The 18,201-nt window shown below is 44.8% G+C and overlaps 1 protein-coding gene across 2 annotated transcripts in view; it reads left to right on the forward strand.

Moving 5' to 3' along the window:
• The window catches only part of GALNT11 (polypeptide N-acetylgalactosaminyltransferase 11), a 51,471-nt gene that overhangs the window by 15,055 nt on the left and 18,215 nt on the right, over positions 1-18,201 (forward strand). For both annotated transcript variants that reach the window (XM_066627560.1, XM_066627559.1), the window contains 3 exons: positions 9,853-10,185; positions 13,488-13,611; positions 16,137-16,303. In XM_066627560.1, coding sequence (XP_066483657.1) covers positions 9,891-10,185; positions 13,488-13,611; positions 16,137-16,303 — 586 coding nt within the window. In that variant the 5' untranslated portion in view covers positions 9,853-9,890. The remainder of the gene's footprint in view (positions 1-9,852; positions 10,186-13,487; positions 13,612-16,136; positions 16,304-18,201) is intronic.

Genomic DNA, 18,201 nt, shown 5'->3' on the forward strand with positions numbered 1-18,201 from the left:
AAAATTGAAAAGGGAAACCAATGCAGGGCAGGTGGGGGTGAAGGCAGTGAGCTCAGGGGGCAGAGGGAAGCAGCCTGCACTCCCAACACAGGTGCCTCCTGTCACACTCTTTGCCACTTTCACCTGGAGGAGCCTCAGCAGACAGCTGAAAGAGCCGCATGCGGCTCTAGAGCCACAGGTTGCCGACCCCTGTGTTAGATGGTTTGGCACAATGAGAGGTTGCAGGGAATAAAGGAGCTAATAAGCAGCCCATTCTGGGGCATTCCATGTTCAAAAGATTTTATGCAACTGTCCAAAGTCTCTGAGTGAAGATGGGAGAACTGGAATGTTTGGTGACTAGAGAAAACTTTGATATAGTGGGCATAACAGAAACCTGGTGGAATGCAGAGAATCAGTGGGATACCGCAATCCCGGGCTATAAACTCTACAGGAGGGACAGAGAGGGGCGTGTTGGAGTGGGGTGGCCATTTATTATCTTCATCATCATCAGTATTTATATACCGCTTTTCAACAAAAGTTCACAAAGCAGTTTACAGAGAAAAATCAAATAACTAATGGCTCCCTGTTCCAAAAGGGCTCACAATCTAAAAGATGCAAAACACCAACAGACAGCCACTAGAAAAGACACTGCTGGGGTGAGGAGGGCCAGTTACTCTCCCCCTGCTAAATAAAAGAGAAGCACCCACTTGAAAAAGTGTCTCTTACCCAGTTAGCAAGGGTAATTTATGTTAAGGAAGGGATAGAATCCGGCAAAGTAGAGATTGTAGGTGGGTCCAACTCCACATAGAATCTCTGTGGGTTAAATTACCAGGCCTGAGGAGTGATGTAATACTGGGGGCGTATTATCGTCCTCCAGACCAGAAACCGGAAGGGGACCTTAAAATGAGGAAACAGATCAGGGAGGTATCAAGGAAGGACAGGGTTGTAATCCTGGGTGTTCTGCCAGATTCCCAGTCCAAGCTCCACCTGGAGAATTATGCCCACTTTTAGTTAATTAGCTCCCCTGCTTTCCTCAAAATGACCCTGGTTCTGCCCTGCAGTACTGCTGGACCCCACCACCAGGGTAGCTCTCCTGTTTAACCTGCAGAGGTCCTCCTTTCTGCTATCAGCCTGCTGCCACTACAGCAGCCCCTTGGTCCTCAGCAGGTCTTGTGGACAGCAGCCAAACACCAGTCTTAGTATCGCCAGTGGTTTCTGCTCCAGCAGCTTCCAAAGTCCATTCACACATCAGTCCATTAGCCATCAATTCCTCAGTCCATTAATCCAGTCTGTCCTTCCTCAAGTTTTCCTCCTTCTGCTACCTACACCAAACTCTCCCTTCATCAGGTGCTTTTATGCCTGAGGGCCTGTTGCCCTCAAGTGGCTGCAGCTGTGCCACTTGAGGGCACAGCTCAAGTGTGTGGATGCCCAGGCCTTACCCTTAAAGGGGCCACTGCTGATACCACATCTACCTCCTCCCCAGATCTTCCGTGATTCCAATACAGTGGGGGACTTCAATTATCCTCATATCAACTGGGTCAATTTGTGTTCTGGTCAGAAAAGAGAGACTGGATTCCTTGACATGCTAAATGACTGTGCCTTAGAGCAGCTAATCACGGAGCCCACCAGAGGGCAGGTGACTCTGGATTTAATAATATGCTGTACTCAGGACCTGTTTAGAGATGTCAATGTTACTGAGCTATTGGGGAACAGTGATCATGCTGCAATCTGTTTTGACATGCATGTTGGGGAAGAGTACCAGGCAAATCTGTCACAAAAACCCTTGACTTCCAATGAGCTGACATCCTTCAAATGTGGAGGCTGGTTAGAAGGAGGCTGCTTGAAACAACAGTAATAGAGGCCCAGCAGAAGTGTATACTGCAAAGGAAGAAGGGCTCAACTAAGTCCAGGAGGATGCCCGCATGGCTAACGAGCTAAGTTAGAGAGGCTGTGAAGGGCAAGGAAGCTTCCTTCCATAAATGGAAGTCTTGCCCTAATGAGGAGAATAAAAAGGAACATAAACTGTGGCAAAAGAAATGTAAGACGGTGATACAGGAGGCCAAACGAGACTATGAGGAACGCATGGCCAGCAACATTAAGGGGAATAATAAAAGCTACTTCAAATATGCTAGAAGCAGGAAACCGGCCAGAGAAGCAGTTGGCCCTCTGGATGGTGAGGGTGGGAAAGGGGAGATAAAAGGAGACTTAAAGATGACAGAGAAATTAAATGAGTTCTTTGCATCTATCTTCACGGCAGAAGACCTCGGGCAGATACCGCTGCCCGAACGGGCCCTCCTGACCAAGGAATTAAGTCAGATAGAGGTTAAAAGAGAAGATGTTTCAGATCTCATTGATAAATTAAAGATCAATAAGTCACCGGGCCCTGATGGCATCCACCCAAGATTTATTAAGGAATTGAAGAATGAAGTTGCTGATCTCTTGACTAAAATATGCAACTTGTCCCTCAAAATGGCCACAGTGCCAAAAGATTGGAGGATAGCAAATGTCACGCCTATCTTTATAAAGGGAAAGAGGGGGGACCCGGGAAACTATAGGCCGGTCAGCCTAACATCTATTCCAGGAAAGATGGTGGAATGCCTCATCAAAGATAGAATCTCAAAACACATAGATGAACAGGCCTTGCTGAGGGAGAATCAGCATGGCTTCTGAAGGGTAAGTCTTACCTCACAAACCTTATAGAATTCTTTGAAAAGGTCAACAGGCATGTGGATGTGGGAGAACCCTTGTACTTTATATATCTGGACTTTCAGAAGGTGTTCGACACGGTCCCTCACCAAAGGCTGCTGAGAAAATGTCACAGTCAGGGAATTAGAGGGCATGTCCTCTCATGGGTTGGGAACTGTTTGAAGACCAGGAAACAGAAAGTGGGTATCTGTTATGATATATGCCCCAGGCCTATAGGAATTTACAGGCTAATAGGATAAGGCTAGGCCCTAATGCCTTGGCCTGCATACATGCAGTGTAGTCCTGCTGCATCATGGGATCGGCTGATGCAACAGGGCATAGCAGAGATGGTGCAACACCCTGCAATACCATGTCACAAGACAATGAGTCATACTGTCATCAGATCGTAGCCCGCTTCCCATTGGTCAACAGGCATGTGGATGCGGGAGAACCCGTGGACATTATATATCTGGACTTTCAGAAGGCGTTTGACACGGTCCCTCACCAAAGGCTACTGAAAAAACTCCACAGTCAGGGAATTAGAGGACAGGTCCTCTCGTGGATTGAGAACTGGTTGGAGGCCAGGAAGCAGAGAGTGGGTGTCAATGGGCAATTTTCACAATGGAGAGAGGTGAAAAGCGGTGTGCCCCAAGGATCTGTCCTGGGACCGGTGCTTTTCAACCTCTTCATAAATGACCTGGAGACAGGGTTGAGCAGTGAAGTGGCTAAGTTTGCAGACGACACCAAACTTTTCCGAGTGGTGAAGACCAGAAGTGATTGTGAGGAGCTCCAGAAGGATCTCTCCAGACTGGCAGAATGGGCAGCAAAATGGCAGATGCGCTTCAATGTCAGTAAGTGTAAAGTCATGCACATTGGGGCAAAAAATCAAAACTTTAGATATAGGCTGATGGGTTCTGAGCTCTGTGACAGATCAGGAGAGAGATCTTGGGATGGTGTTGGACAGGTCGATGAAAGTGTCAACCCAATGTGCGGCAGCAGTGAAGAAGGCCAATTCTATGCTTGGGATCATTAGGAAGGGTATTGAGAACAAAACGGCTAGTATTATAATGCCGTTGTACAAATCTATGGTAAGGCCACACCTGGAGTATTGTGTCCAGTTCTGGTCGCCGCATCTCAAAAAAGACATAGTGGAAATGGAAAAGGTGCAAAAGAGAGCAACTAAGATGATTACGGGGCTGGGGCACCTTCCTTATGAGGAAAGGCTACGGCATTTGGGCCTCTTCAGCCTAGAAAAGAGACGCTTGAGGGGGGACATGATTGAGACATACAAAATTATGCAGGGAATGGACAGAGTGGATAGGGAGATGCTCTTTACACTCTCACATAATACCAGAACCAGGGGACATCCACTAAAATTGAGTGTTGGGCGGGTTAGGACAGACAAAAGAAAATATTTCTTTACTCAGCGTGTGGTCGATCTGTGGAACTCCTTGCCACAGGATGTGGTGCTGGCGTCTAGCCTAGACGCCTTTAAAAGGGGATTGGACGAGTTTCTGGAGGAAAAATCCGTTATGGGGTACAAGCCTTGATGTGTATGCGCAACCTCCTGATTTTAGAAATGGGTTAAGTCAGAATGCCAGATGTAGGGGAGGGCACCAGTATGAGGTCTCTTGTTATCTGCTGTGCGCCCTGGGACATTTGGTGGGCCGCTGTGAGATACAGGAAGCTGGACTAGATGGGCCTATGGCCTGATCCAGTGGGGCTGTTCTTATGTTCTTATGTTCTTGGTCAGTGCCTGTATATATTGCAGCCTGTGCAAGCTGCTGTATGGGAGATGTTGTATGGAGTGTCTGCGGGAAGCTGTGTAGGTGGAGTTGGTGATTGTGGAAAGTGCTATCTTTGCTGTTTGCTTTGCTGTGCTGCCTTTGCATTGTAAGTATTGTACATAACTTCAGTAAAAGGACATCTGGTGGTGGAGCACTGCCATGTCTGTGCCTCATTATTTCCTGGGAGTATCTACCTGACCTTGGATCTCCGGAGCAGCGGTGCTGGCTGCGTACTCCACAGTGTCAGTGGACAATTTTCACAATGGAGAGAGGTGAAAAACTGTGTTCCCCAAGGATCTGTCCTGGGACTGGTGCTTTTCAACCTGTTCATAAATGACCTGGAGACAGGGGTGAGCAGTGAGGTGGCTAATTTTGCAGACGACACCAAGTTTTTTCAGGTGGTGAAGACCAGAAGCGATTGTGAGGAGCTCCAGAAGGATCTCTCCAAACTGGCAGAATGGGCAGCAAAATGGCAGATGCGTTTCAATGTAAGTAAGTATAAAGTCATGCACATTGGGACAAAAAATCAAAACTTCACATATAGTCTAATGGTTTCTGAGCTTTCTGTGACAGATCAGGAGAGGGATCTTGGGGTGATGGTGGACAGGTCAACAAAAGTATCGACCCAGTGTGTGGTGGCGGTGAAGAAGGCTAATTCTATGCTTGGGATCATCATCATCATCAACTTTATTTATACCCCGCCCTTCTCCCTAAAGGGACCCAGGCGGCTTACAACATGTTAAAAACAGATTAAAACATAATTTAACAAACAGATAAAAACATATTAAAAACACATTAACAAATACCATATAACAGTAGTCAGATAAAAAGTCAGATAAAAAGAGCATAAAGCAGCAGATCGTAGAGGAATCAGGCCTGTAAAAACTACTAAAAGATGTAAAAAAGATGTTAACAAGGCCATGGCTTGTTTAAACAGAAGGGTCTTCAGGCCTCGCTGAAAAGTCTCAAGAGAGGGAGCCATTCTCAAGTCAAGGGGAAGGGAGTTCCATAACGTTGGTGCCACTACTGAGAAGGCCCTATTTCTTGCCGCCGCCCCACGTACCGCCTTAGGTGGCGGCACTTGTAAAAAGTCCTTCTCTGATGACCAAAGAGGATGAGCCGGATTGTGCAGAAGTAGGCGATCTCTAAGATACCCTGGCCCAGAGCAGTATAGGGCTTTAAAGGTCAAAACCAGCACCTTGAATTGGGCCCGGAATGGGCTGCCAATGTAGCCCCCGGAGAAGCGGGCTGACAAAGTCAAACCGCCTAGCTCCAGTGACCACACGGGCCGCCGCATTCTGCACTAATTGCAGTTTCCGAACCGTCTTCAGGGGCATCCCCACATAAAGCGCGTTACAATAACCTAACCTCAATGTCATCGTAGCATGGATCACCGTGGCCAGGTCTGCACGATCCAAGTACGGCCGCAGCTGGCGCACCAGCCAAAGCTGAGCAAAGGCCCCCCTAGCCGCAACTGCCACCTGGGAATCCAGGAGCAACTGCGAGTCCAGGTGAACCCCCAAGCTGTGGACCTACTCCTTCAGAGGGAGTGCAACCCCATTCAGTGCAAGCCGATAGTCCAGCACCTGCATCAAGGATTTCCGAACCAGGAGAGCCTCTGTCTTATCCGGATTTAATTTCAGCTTGTTAGTCCCCATCCAGATCCTCACTGCTTCCAGACAGCGCTCCAGGCCCTCAACCGCCACCCTGGAGTCTGGAGGAAAGGAGAGATAGAGCTGGGTGTCATCAGCATATTGATGACACCCCACTCCAAACCCCCGGATGACCTCTCCCAGCAGTTTCATGTAGATATTAAATAGCATGGGGGACAGAATTGAACCCTGCGGCACCCCGCACCTCAAAGGCCAGGGTGTCGAACAGGCATCCCCCAGCACCACCATCTGGGACTGACCATCCAAGTAGGAGCAGAACCACTGCAAAACAGTGCCTCCAACTCCCAACTTGGCCAATCGGTATCGAAAGCGGTATCGAAAGCCGCTGAGAGGTCCAGCAGGACCAACAGGGACGCACTCCCCCTGTCCAGTCCCTGGTGTAGGTCATCCACCAAGGCAACCAAGGCAGTTTCCGTCCCAAAGCCTGGCCTGAAACCAGATTGAAAAGGATCCAGATAATCCGCTTCATCCAAGACCCTCTGGAGTTGGGCTGCCACCACCCGCTCAATTACCTTGCCCAGAAACGGGATGTTGGAGACTGGCTGGTAGTTATCCAACACAGTGGAATCCAGGGAGGGCTTCTTCAGGAGGGGGCGAACCACCACCCATTTCAAAGCGAGTGGCAACATCCCCTCCATCAAGGAAGAGTTGACCACCCTCCCTGTCCACTCAGCCAATCCACCCCAGGCAGCTCTTATCAGCCAAGCTGGGCAAGGGTCAAACAGGCAGGCAGATGGCCTTACACTCCAAAAGAGTCTGTCCACATCCTCAGGCTATACAAGCTGAAAAGAATCCCACAACACTGGACAAGCAGTTGCCAAGGGGACATTGTCAAATATTGTCAATGTGGCATCCAAGTTGCGACAAATACAATCGATTTTATCTGCAAAATGTTGCGCAAATACGTCACAGCGGCTGACCATGTATTCCTCCTGGTCTACTGGAGGGGCCTGAAAAGAAAGACTTTTGAAAAGACTTGAAAGAATGAAAAGACTTTTTTCATTAGAAAAGGTATTGAGAACCAAACAGCTAATATTATAATGCTGTTGTACAAATCAATGGTAAGGCTACACCTGGAGTATTGCATCCAGTTCTGTTCACCACATCTCAAAAAGGACATAGGTGCAAAAGAGAGCAACTAAAATGATTACTGGGCTGGGGCACCTTCCTTATGAGGAAAGGAGCATTTGGGCCTTTTCAACCTAGAAAAGAGGCGCATGAGGGCAGACATGATTGAGACATACAAAATTATGCAGGGGATGAACAGAATGGATAGAAAGATGCTCTTTACACTCTCACATAACACCAGAACCAGGGAATATCCACTAAAATTGAGTGTTGGGAGAGTTGGAATAGACAAATGAAAATATTTCTTTACTCAGCATGTGGTTGGTCTGTGAAACTCCTTGCCACAGGATGTGGTGATGGTATCTGGCCTAGATGCCTTTAAAAGGGGATTGGACAAGTTTCTGGAGGAAAAATCTATTATGGGTTACAAGCCATAATGGGTATGTGCAACCTCCAGATTTTCGAAATGGGCTACATCAGAATGCCAGATGCAAGGGAGGGCACCAGGATGCAGGTCTCTTTTTGTCTTGTGTACTCCCTGAGGCATTTGGTGGGCCACTGTGAGATACAGGAAGCTGGACTAGATGGGCCTATGGCCTGATCCAGTGGGGCTCTTCTTATGTTCTTACATTCTTATGATTATTTATAAGGGAAATTTCACTGAGTGCAATGAAAGTTACTCCTATATTGGAATGCTGCTTTACCTATGCTTTAGGCAACTTAAATACATTACAATAAAGTGCATTTAAAGCAATTATTAAAAAATACTAACAAAATTGCCTAATTAAAATGTTAGCGACCTTTCAGCAAAATTGTAACAGCTTGCAGGTGAACCAGCAGCCAAATGCTAACTGATTATGTTAATCTGAGTGATGTAAGCCTTCACCATGGCTCAGTTTTTTTTCTTTTTCTTGGTTCTTACGGTTTTTTTGCATCAGTTATTTGCATCAGTTATTTTGCATCAGTTACAACATAACACTAACATGCCATAGTGTCCCATGGTACAGTATCCATTTGCTTTTTCAGGGAATAAACTTTTATTAGCAAAACTGCAAAATATTGAAATGTAGGACTACAAGATGGAAGAGAGGCTGAATGCAAATTGTATCCTGGGCCCAGAAAATCCCACCTGCAGCTGTGACTATACTGAAAGTTAGATATGAGAGACTGGCAGCCTGTGGCTTGGTCTGATTTCTAGAGTCTTCCTACCTTGTTTTCAGTATTGCTTCCATTCTAAGCACTTCCCCTTATATAGCATTTCCATTATTTCTCCTACATACTTCATTCCTATTTGTCCAGGGAAGACTAGGGAAGACTGTGTTAGGGAAGAATACTGACAGTCTCTGTGGGCTTTCCCACTGGAGTGAAGGGAGCTAGAAGAACATTTTGCTTTTTTTTAGTTCATGAGGGATGAGTTAGAGATCGAGCCAATGTTGCTGTTAAATATTAGTTGTTGACTACTCTGAATATATGTGGTTAGGCTGTAAATTTTTAAACTTCCTAGTTAGACTGATATGTTAATGCCTTACAACATGAACTTCCAATAATCTGGGAAGTGAACTCTCACTTCACTTGCTGACCAAGATTGTTGTGCCATTCTTTGTCTTCTGCTCCTTGCCCTAAATGCTAAGGACATTGGTGGTGGATGAAAACAGTTTCTTCCTAGTTGCTGGGCTTGCAAGGAGCTTTGAAAGGTTGTATTACTTGGAGTCTGTAGATTTCGCAGCTTAGCCAAGTTTCACAACAAAAACTGGGTCACAATCACGTCAGGGAGCCGTTCTGAGGCATGGGAAGTTGTGCAGTGGGGTGACCCTCAGGTAAGTAGGAAACCCCCTTTTTCGCAGTGGTCCCTTTAAGGGTGTAGCAATCCTTTCCCACTGGCTGGGGCATTGCAATGCCCCAGTTTGAGAACCTCTGCCCTAGAGATGCCTCTGAGGTTCCCCTGGTGAAATGACTGTCTCCCCTCTGGTTGAACACCCTCTTCCTTTCCCTTGCCTACATGACACTGGGAAGTAGATACCCGTATCCAGTAGGAATCCCGCGTATTTGTGTTTTTGAAGTTAAACTGAACTATCACAGTTCCGGGGAACTGACCAATTTATACTTATTGCTGCTTTTGTGCAAGCTATTGTTTCATTCTCTTCTTCAACAATTATTACAATACAGGGTTAATTTGGATCAGAAAACATTATGAGAGGCAGTGACGGGTCTGGGGGGGCGTGGGGGGCAAAAGCCCTTGGTGCCACACTGGTGGGCCTTGTGGGGGCAGTACCAGCGCTGCTGCCCACTGCACCACTTCTGGCTGCCCTCTGGAGCTGTTCTAGGGGCAGGCAAAGCCCCGCATGGTGTTCAGGACCGCTCAGAAAGCCTTCTGAAGCTTCCAACGCAGTCTTAAGCAGTACTTCCCGTTTCCCAGAATAACTGTTTAAGACTGTGGGAAGCCTCAGAAGGCTTTCTGAGTTGTCCTCAATGTTGTGTGAGGCTCTGTTATGAGGGGTGGGTATCCAGCTGCGGGACAGTATGATGCGGAGGGGGACAGCATCGTAGACCTGTGCCCTGGAGCCAATGAGGGCCAAGTCCATAACTGATGAAAGGCCAGTTCTTAAGAAGCAGGAAAGTCTTATCATTGGAAGCTTCACTCTGTCTTGATTTTCTTCTAGGGGATTGAGAATGTGCCCACAACAATGCTAGGATTACAATGGGAAGTGTCACACTCCGCTATTTCTGCTATGGCTGTCTCTTCACATCTGTGACCTGGACACTCCTGCTCTTTATTTATTTCAACTTCAGTGAAGAGAGCCAGGCTTTCAAGAATGTGCCCATCAAGGGGCTTGAACCTCAGAAACCATTTCCCAAAAAATTCTATCCCCGTTTTGTCCGTGAACCAGCACGTATACCTGAACCTCGGCACAGAGACAGCAAGGTTAGGAATTCGGTAGGAAATGTTGCCCAGGATCCTGGCAAGGGTGACAATGAACTGTCTCCTGAAATGGGTAAGTTGGTGGTAAATTTTAGGGGTGCTGTGTTAGAAAATGTCTTTGCTTTTGAAACCCCAGTGACTTGCTTGCATTAGTGAGAGTCAAACATTTATTTTAAAATGACCAGAATATATTTCTAATGAAACACGCACGTGCCATTGAGTTAGACTGGGCTCTTTTAATAAAATGTTAGTAGTGTAAACACAAAATATCTGAGAGCGAATCCTGTTTTGTTTTTGCATGAAAACCCCACAGTTCGCAAAACCTTGTTGCTCTTTCCATTACAAGTCACAGTTACAGTTTTGAGCACAGTATCCTAAACCTTGTGTTGGGCTTCTTTCTCTTCTACTGCGGAAGGAGTCAAAATTATTTGAACAATTTTATAAGTTGATAATTGGTAGTAAATACAGTAATACTGCCTATAATGCTGTGAATGTGTTCCTGGAAAACTGAGTGCTATTTGAAACAGCACTCTAAGAGGTAATTGCAACATTGTTCTAATGTAGATTTGTTTATAGCACTGTACTAATCAGGTGACTCGAGTCCAAGTCATAAAAACACATGTTTTTGCTGACTTTTGTACACTCAAGTCACCTATACTCAAGTCAGAGGTCACCTGACTTGGCATTGCTTCCCCAAGCATGCATACTGGAGCCTGTCAGTGTCTGGGTGTACTTACTTTTTCTGGCATGTGAAAGCCATCAGTCAGATTGGAGGAGTTCCATGGAGTTCCTCCAGATTTCATGGAGCCATCAGTCAGATTGGACGAGTTCCATTCAGAAGGCAGGGAAGGGTTAATGTTTTGTTCTTGCTTGGGGGGGGAGGTGGGAGCTGGCTGTCATGCCTGTGTCTGATAGCAACTGATGATCATTGAATGAAGGATGGGTGGTCTAATATTTTCTTTGGATGCGATAGGGCAGAAGCCCTAAAGGGGTTCTTGACTTAGAATTGGCTGGAGAAGCCCAGGGAAGGGGAGGAGGCTGTTGGTAGCAATCACACTTTGGCTCCTATGGGCTCTAGTAGCATAGCTAGAGTAGGTGCAAAGCACTATGTTTTGCAGGGAGCTTCACTTTGACTTGCAAAACACTATGTGTTGCACAGAGACTCCCCACTATCCAACCGGAATGGCTCTGAAGCAGGAACATGCAGTGTGGGGCTGCAGGTGAGGCAAAACCAACCTGTTGTAGTCCATGGAAAAGCACTGCAGCTGCCCCACCTGGTTACACCTGAAGAGGCTGTCCTTACACCTAAGAAAGCCTCCTCTGGTGTAAGCAGATGGGTCAGCTGTGGTGCTTTTCCACTGATGGCAGGGCAGTTCTGCCTCACCTGCTGCTCCTGTTCTGAAGGGAAGGGGGCCACCTGCATGCCTGTGGTGAGGCTCTGTGCAGTGTGCAGTGCTTTGCAAGCTGAGGTGAGGCTCCCTGCAAAACATAGTGCTTTGCACTCCCTCTAGCTATGCTATTTGTGGGCTCAGTTGTTACTTGGGAGGAGGAAGCCTCATTGAATGATCGACTAAAGTGGGACTACTCCTGAGTAGAACTGCAAAGGATTGGGTCATCGTGATAAAGCTTGCAGCTGCTGCATATGACCCTCCTCCCCTTTGCAGCTTCTGAGCCTGTGCTCTCACAGTTCATCGCACCCTCTTCCACCTTGTGTGCTGGTGGGATGGGACAGCAGAGAACTCCCCCCTCACACAAACACCCCGGCAGCAGCTCCGTTTTTTCCATGGCTGACTTTTTAAAGGGTACGACTTGTGACTCGAGTCTTTTTGAGTTTCGGAACTGCTCTGGGTCACTTGGAAAGTGCCCCATTGTTGAGTTGTGGGGGGCAGAGACTCGTGACTTGACTCAAGTCAAGCTATGCTGGATTTGCCCATCCCTGCTAATCAGTGCATTAGGTTGGAGCCTACTATGCAGCTACTGTCACTCTTCCTATGGGGCAGCAGTGGAAGATGAAAGGAGGAGGATGAGCTACAGTTTTACAGGAAAGCTACAGTTTTCTTGCAGAAGAAAACCTTGTCTGCTGTTTCCTCTCTTCTAAAGCATTTCCTGGTACTAAGCAGTTGACCCTGTGCTAACCAGAACACATTGCTCTTATTGGCACAGTTTCTGTTAGCTGAAAGCACAGTGTAAGCAGTTGTACTTCTCTGCACTGGTTTTATGCAATTTTTTTAGAATATTGTAAACATTGCACTTGGGATAAACAGTGTTATAATGAAGCATTGTTATAGGCGGTGTACATTCAAGTAGGTGAACTCTTTGGCTTTTGCCAGATTTCAACTCTACCTGGTAAAAGAGGAGTGGTTTTGCTTAGGAGCAGAGGGAAATGGAAAGCTATTATCCTTCGCCTTTGAGTGTATCCATGAGAGGCTGAGCCTCTGTAATATTGCTTGGCTCTTAACTGTTGTGCTTTTTAAGGCAGGAGCTGCTTGGAAGTCAGGTTCTTTTATACCCCAGTAGATAAAGATGCTGGGAAAAGAACACAGACCGTAACTGTAACTGAAATACATGAAATGATTTATTGATTTATGGGAGAGCTATCAGGGCACATTTAAGAATATATTATTCACTAAATAAAAGTGAAATTTATGAAGCAACAAATATAAAATAATGAATTTAAATCAAACTACACAGTACCTCATAACTGAATAATACCATGTTGCAAAAGCCCACCTAAACTTCTCTAGCCATGTACTTATGCTGAAACCGTGCTGGATTAGTTTCAGTCTGTAATCCCAAACGCATTCCCCAGAAAACAAGTCCTACCAAATGCAGTCAGATTTGGCCCTGAGCAATCCCATACAGAACCTCACTACATTCTCAGATCGCTCTATATTAAAGAGAATTAACCCAAATTCATAGCTATTGACATTTTGAATCTTTTGGAAATGATTTGTAAAGATGGAGAAACTTTCTTTAGAAAATAATTATCAATCCACAAAGATAATCCAAAGATGTAAGTTATTCCACAACTTGATAAAACTATTTGTAAGAAAAGAAAAACCAGTTAAGGCAAAAGTGGGAAAAGGAAATGTCTAAGAATATAAATATCCATATGGAATTTATTAAAAGGTAAAATATGAGTGTGTCCATGGTCTGAGAGACCAGAAAAGTGCTTAAAGACACTGATTACAAACTGGCAGGGCCAGCTTGGGAGCTGAAGGGAAGCACCTCCCCTTGGTGGTGTTCTTGCTGATGATCCTGGAGACACTTTGCAGAAATAACTACTGCCCAATCCTGAAACCTCTGCCAGTGGAACCTCCTGGTAAGTTCAGATTTTAAATCAGTGAACTGATTTTTGCACACTTTCTGTTGCAGGCATGATTTTTAATGAACGAGACCAGGAAGTGAGAGATCTGGGGTATCAAAAGCATGCCTTCAACATACTCATCAGTAACCGGCTGGGATATCACAGAAACGTGCCTGATACAAGGGATGCAAAGTATGTATCTACACTTTCTCTGTAGTCAGTGCTTTGTTTCAAGCACTCAAAGTGCCTATCATTGTGACCAGCAGATGGAGGATGTGGAGAAGATCTGTATATTGTAGAGCAGTGGTTCTCACACGTTTAGCACTGGGACCCACTTTTTAGAATGAGAATCTGTCAGAACCCACTGGAAGTGATGTCATGACCAGAGGCGACATTATCAAGCAGGAAAATTTTTAACAATCCTAGGCTGCAATCCTACCCACACTTACCCAGGAGTAAGTCCCACTTGCTAGAATTGTTTAAAGAATATACATAGTAGCCTAAAAAGTATAGATCTGTAACATTTCCCCAAATGCAGTCACATACCATGGTAGCATCCAGTCTAATATATTAAAAATAAAATATTGAAATGAATGGGGACCTACCTGAAATTGGCTCTCGACCCGCCTAGTGGGTCCTGACGCACCGTTTGAGAAACACTGTTGTAGAGACTTCTGGGCACTGTAGCTCAGCAGAGCTAGTTCAGTACATGCTAGGGAGTAGATTTGTTAGAGTTGTGTAGCTGCTCAGTTACAGTTGTTTATAATGCAGGAGGTATATTTCAGTAAGTTGAACCTGGGAAGAGAGGAATCAAAGTTCTATAAAATGATTTGGTTCTGGGCAAGGAGAAGCGGTATTCTGTATGGTAGTTTTGAACATTTTACATTGCTGTTGCTATATCTGTGCATGTAACGTTACTGTATATGTAACATTTCTGATTCTGGTGACTGTCTGAACTACATACTTTTCTTTATTTAAAATTCTGCAAAACTTCAGGCACAACATGTATTTTATATTTCATTGGGGTTCTTCTGAATGGAGTCAGGACCATTTGGTCTTAGGAGTGGAGGGCATGTTTTACCTCTGTAGCAGCAGTGTCCTAAATGTAGTATATTTTCTCAAAAATTTTTATGGGGTGTGGGACAGGTGGGGCGGGGAGAGAAGAGCAGGTTTCTCCAACATTCTGCAGCGTATACATAATATACAATGAAAGTGCTTTATTGAATGATTAATTTTATATCCTGCTTTTTTCCATTGATTTATAGTGGCAGGCAGCCCAATCCTAACTTGCGCTGGATCAGGCAGGGTGGTGGGCCTGCACTGTATTCAGCACAAGTTTCATTCTGGCTAAGGCTTGGCCTGAGGCAAGGGGAAACTTTTCCCCTTACCCCAGTGAGAGCCGCAGTAGCCCCAATTGGCTAAATCGGTGCCGCAAATCTGAGCAACGTGGAGCTGCTCCAGGCTGCCTGGGAAGGGCACTAGGATCTGGCATAAGTGCTGAATCCTAGCCTCCCCTCCTGCTCCCCACCCGCCTGCCTCCTCCCCATGCCCCCCCCCCAGTACCCTGCACTGGCTGAGCTCAGCCGGCACGAATTTACCCTGCCCTGTGCCTACGTTGGTGCAGGGAGGCCAGCGCAATGGACTTGCATCGGCCAAGGGCACCTTTGGATTGCGCCCTTAGTGTTTTTTTCCTAAGTGTTTAATACTTGAAGAGTCTTTCACCTCTTCAAGATAGAAAAGGCTACAGCACAGTATAGATTCATTCTAACCAAAATTGAGAATGTCCCATTGATTCTACTGGGAGAGATTTAAGTATGTCCTTAGTTCTCATTTTCAAAAACATTTATCTATGCATTTTCCCCTCTGATGGGAATATCTAGAGTTTGCTTTGAAAGACTATTGTGTTCATTTTAAATGTAGTGGTTCAAAATTGTGAAGTGGCCAAAACAGTTATGGGTCTTCCTTCCTTCCTTTCTTCCTTCCTTCTACTAGGCCCAAAATTCAAAATAAGAGTTATGTTACAAAAGAATATTGGATAAGAATAAGAGACAGTGGAGGGGGAAAGGGAGTTTGAGATCCAAGAAGGTTAAGTAGTAAGTGTTGAATGTAGAACAGAGGATATCCTGCTACATGTTCCGCCACTGGCAGAGACCAGATGGATGGCAGTGGAGCAGGGCCTTCTCTGTGGTGGTGCCTTTATTATGGAACTCCCTCCTAGTGGGATTTTGGACTGAAGACTTTCCTTTTCTGCCTGGCTTCCCCTTAGTTAGCTGCCTTGAGTTTTTGTGGTTGTATTCCATATTTTGTTTCAGTGCTTTTTTACTGCACTGTTCTGTATGATTATTTTATCATACTGCACTATATTTTATTCTTACTCTGCATTTTACTGTCTTTCAACTATATTGTAATGCTGCCTTGAGTTTTCAGCCCAATTATTCTGATGTGATATAAATCAAATAAATAAATAAATAGGCAAGCAAGCAAAATATGAAGTCTCTCCAAAGGAAGCAAGGTGGGACCAAGACCAGCAGCACACATAGGAGGAAAGAGACATGTGTCTTGTCCTTCTCAGCGAATAAATTGCCATGCATAGCTTTTAAGGAGTGATGGGGTATGTGTGTGCACACGCATGCTTACTGCAAAAGAGAGTTATGTTTGCTATTGTTTGTAAAGTATTAGCAGCTTACTAAGAAAATTATATGTTCCCTTTTTTATAGGTGTACGAAAAAGAGCTACCCTCCTGATTTGCCACATGCTAGCATTATAATCTGTTTCTATAACGAAGCGTTCTCTGCCTTGCTTCGGACAGTGCATAGTGTTCTGGATCGCACTCCATCATATCTTCTCCATGAGATTATCTTGGTGGATGACAATAGTGAACTGGGTAAGAGACATACAGTTCATGCTACCTATATACAGTGTGATCTAGAAAGACTTTGATTCAGAAATGAATTTCATCATGGACTTTATGGTTACCCTAGGAAAAGTCACTGTCTTGGCTCTAGATATTTTTTTTAAAAAACAAGAACAATAATGCAAGTAAGTAAAAATATTGTGAGTCTAAGGTTTTTCAACCATTGAATTAATTTTGCATATGAATGGTTATGAAAAACTGCAGGGTGGATTTATAGAAATATTCACAAATAGAAGTAGTGATTTGGATTTTAAGACAGCTAAGATCAACTGATCTTCTAGGCTTTTTTGTCATAAATTTGTACATGGCAAGGAAAGCCATGTACAGGATGGCTTTAGATATTTCCTCTTTCCCCTCCCTGTGCACAGAGTGAGAGAGACAAAAAGCAAGTTCAGCATTACCACTATAACTTCATTGTTGATCCTACAAATGTTTAGCACTGGTTTCTCAATCGGCTGACATGCACAACTAACAAGTACATGACACTCCTGACCACATTCTTGACCTGGAGTCAAGGGGAGCTTATATCCTGCTTACTCTTCCAAATTCTAATGGAGATTGTGACTGTGAAGCTTATATGATGATAATAATAATAATAATACAGGTATTTCTATACCACCTTTCTTGGTCCTCAGATTTCTCCTTAGACTTTATTCAAGGTGGCTTACATAGGCAGGCAATTTAAATCCCCGTAGGGATTTTTACAGTTTGAAAGAAGGTTTCTATCTTTCAAGAAACCACAACATTCAGATGTTTCTTTCTTGATCTGGTCGCACATTCTGGCCTCCATCCTCCCACGCTCAGAGCAGATGGAATAGCTCGGCTCAGCTTGTCAGCTGCTTCAAGGTCGCACGGTTCCGGTGGCCTCGAACTGGCAACCTTCAGATGTTATCTTCAGGCAAATGGAGGCTCAACCCTCTAGACCAGACCTCCTGCCCTGATGTATTAATGATTCATTAATACATTCTTCTGATCAAACCTTTCAGATAGCAAACTCAAACCAGTGGGTACAGCACTAATTATAGGTGTATGCTTGAATGATTTCTTAAATTCAAATCTTAAATTTCTTGAGTGTGATTAGTTGTTGACTTGGTTTTTGTTAAGAAGCAATTGGGATTTGGAAAGAAGCTAGCAGCAGAAAAATACCTGTGTAAACAGCATTTACAAAAATGGTCTCTTTAGCATAAATATCTAGAGGTACCTTGCTTTTGAAATAAATCCCATTCTAACTATAACATATTGAACTTTCATTGTAGATTTCTAGATTTATTACCTTTCCATTCATTAGGTACTGTCTTCTATTGTTGATTACATTTGTGTAATTGGGAAGACATTCTGTTGTCCATCATGAAATTTGGTTGTTTAAGTTGTAGAGGAGGAAGGGCCCAATCCTATCCAATTTTCAGGTGCTGGTGCAGCCAGTGCACTGCATCCTGTGGTGGGGAGGCAGCTACAGAGGCCTCCTTAAGGTATGGGAACATTTGTTCCCTTACCTTGGGGTTGCATTGCAGCTGCACTGGTGCTGGAAAATTGGATAGGATTGAGCTTGAAGTCAAGGGTTAAATACACAGTCCTTACCAGTATGCATACTGATTCAGTGCATGTATCAGGGTCTTTCTTTTCCACGTTTAGGAAGAACTGGTATCTAGGACTGCAGAATATTTTGGCATAGTCTCTTATGTTTTGCAACACTGAACTCTTCTTAAAATTAAATGTTATATTTGCAACACAATCCTGTGCGTGTTTACTCAGAAATAGGTCCCACTGTGTTCAGTGAAGGTTATTTCCAGGAAAGGGCCCAATCCTTTAGGATATAGCCTTATTGACTATAGGATAGTCAATAAGGATATTGACTATAGGATATAGGA

This window comes from Tiliqua scincoides, chromosome 5, assembly GCF_035046505.1.
Source record: "Tiliqua scincoides isolate rTilSci1 chromosome 5, rTilSci1.hap2, whole genome shotgun sequence".
NCBI classification, from domain to species: Eukaryota; Metazoa; Chordata; class Lepidosauria; order Squamata; family Scincidae; genus Tiliqua; species Tiliqua scincoides.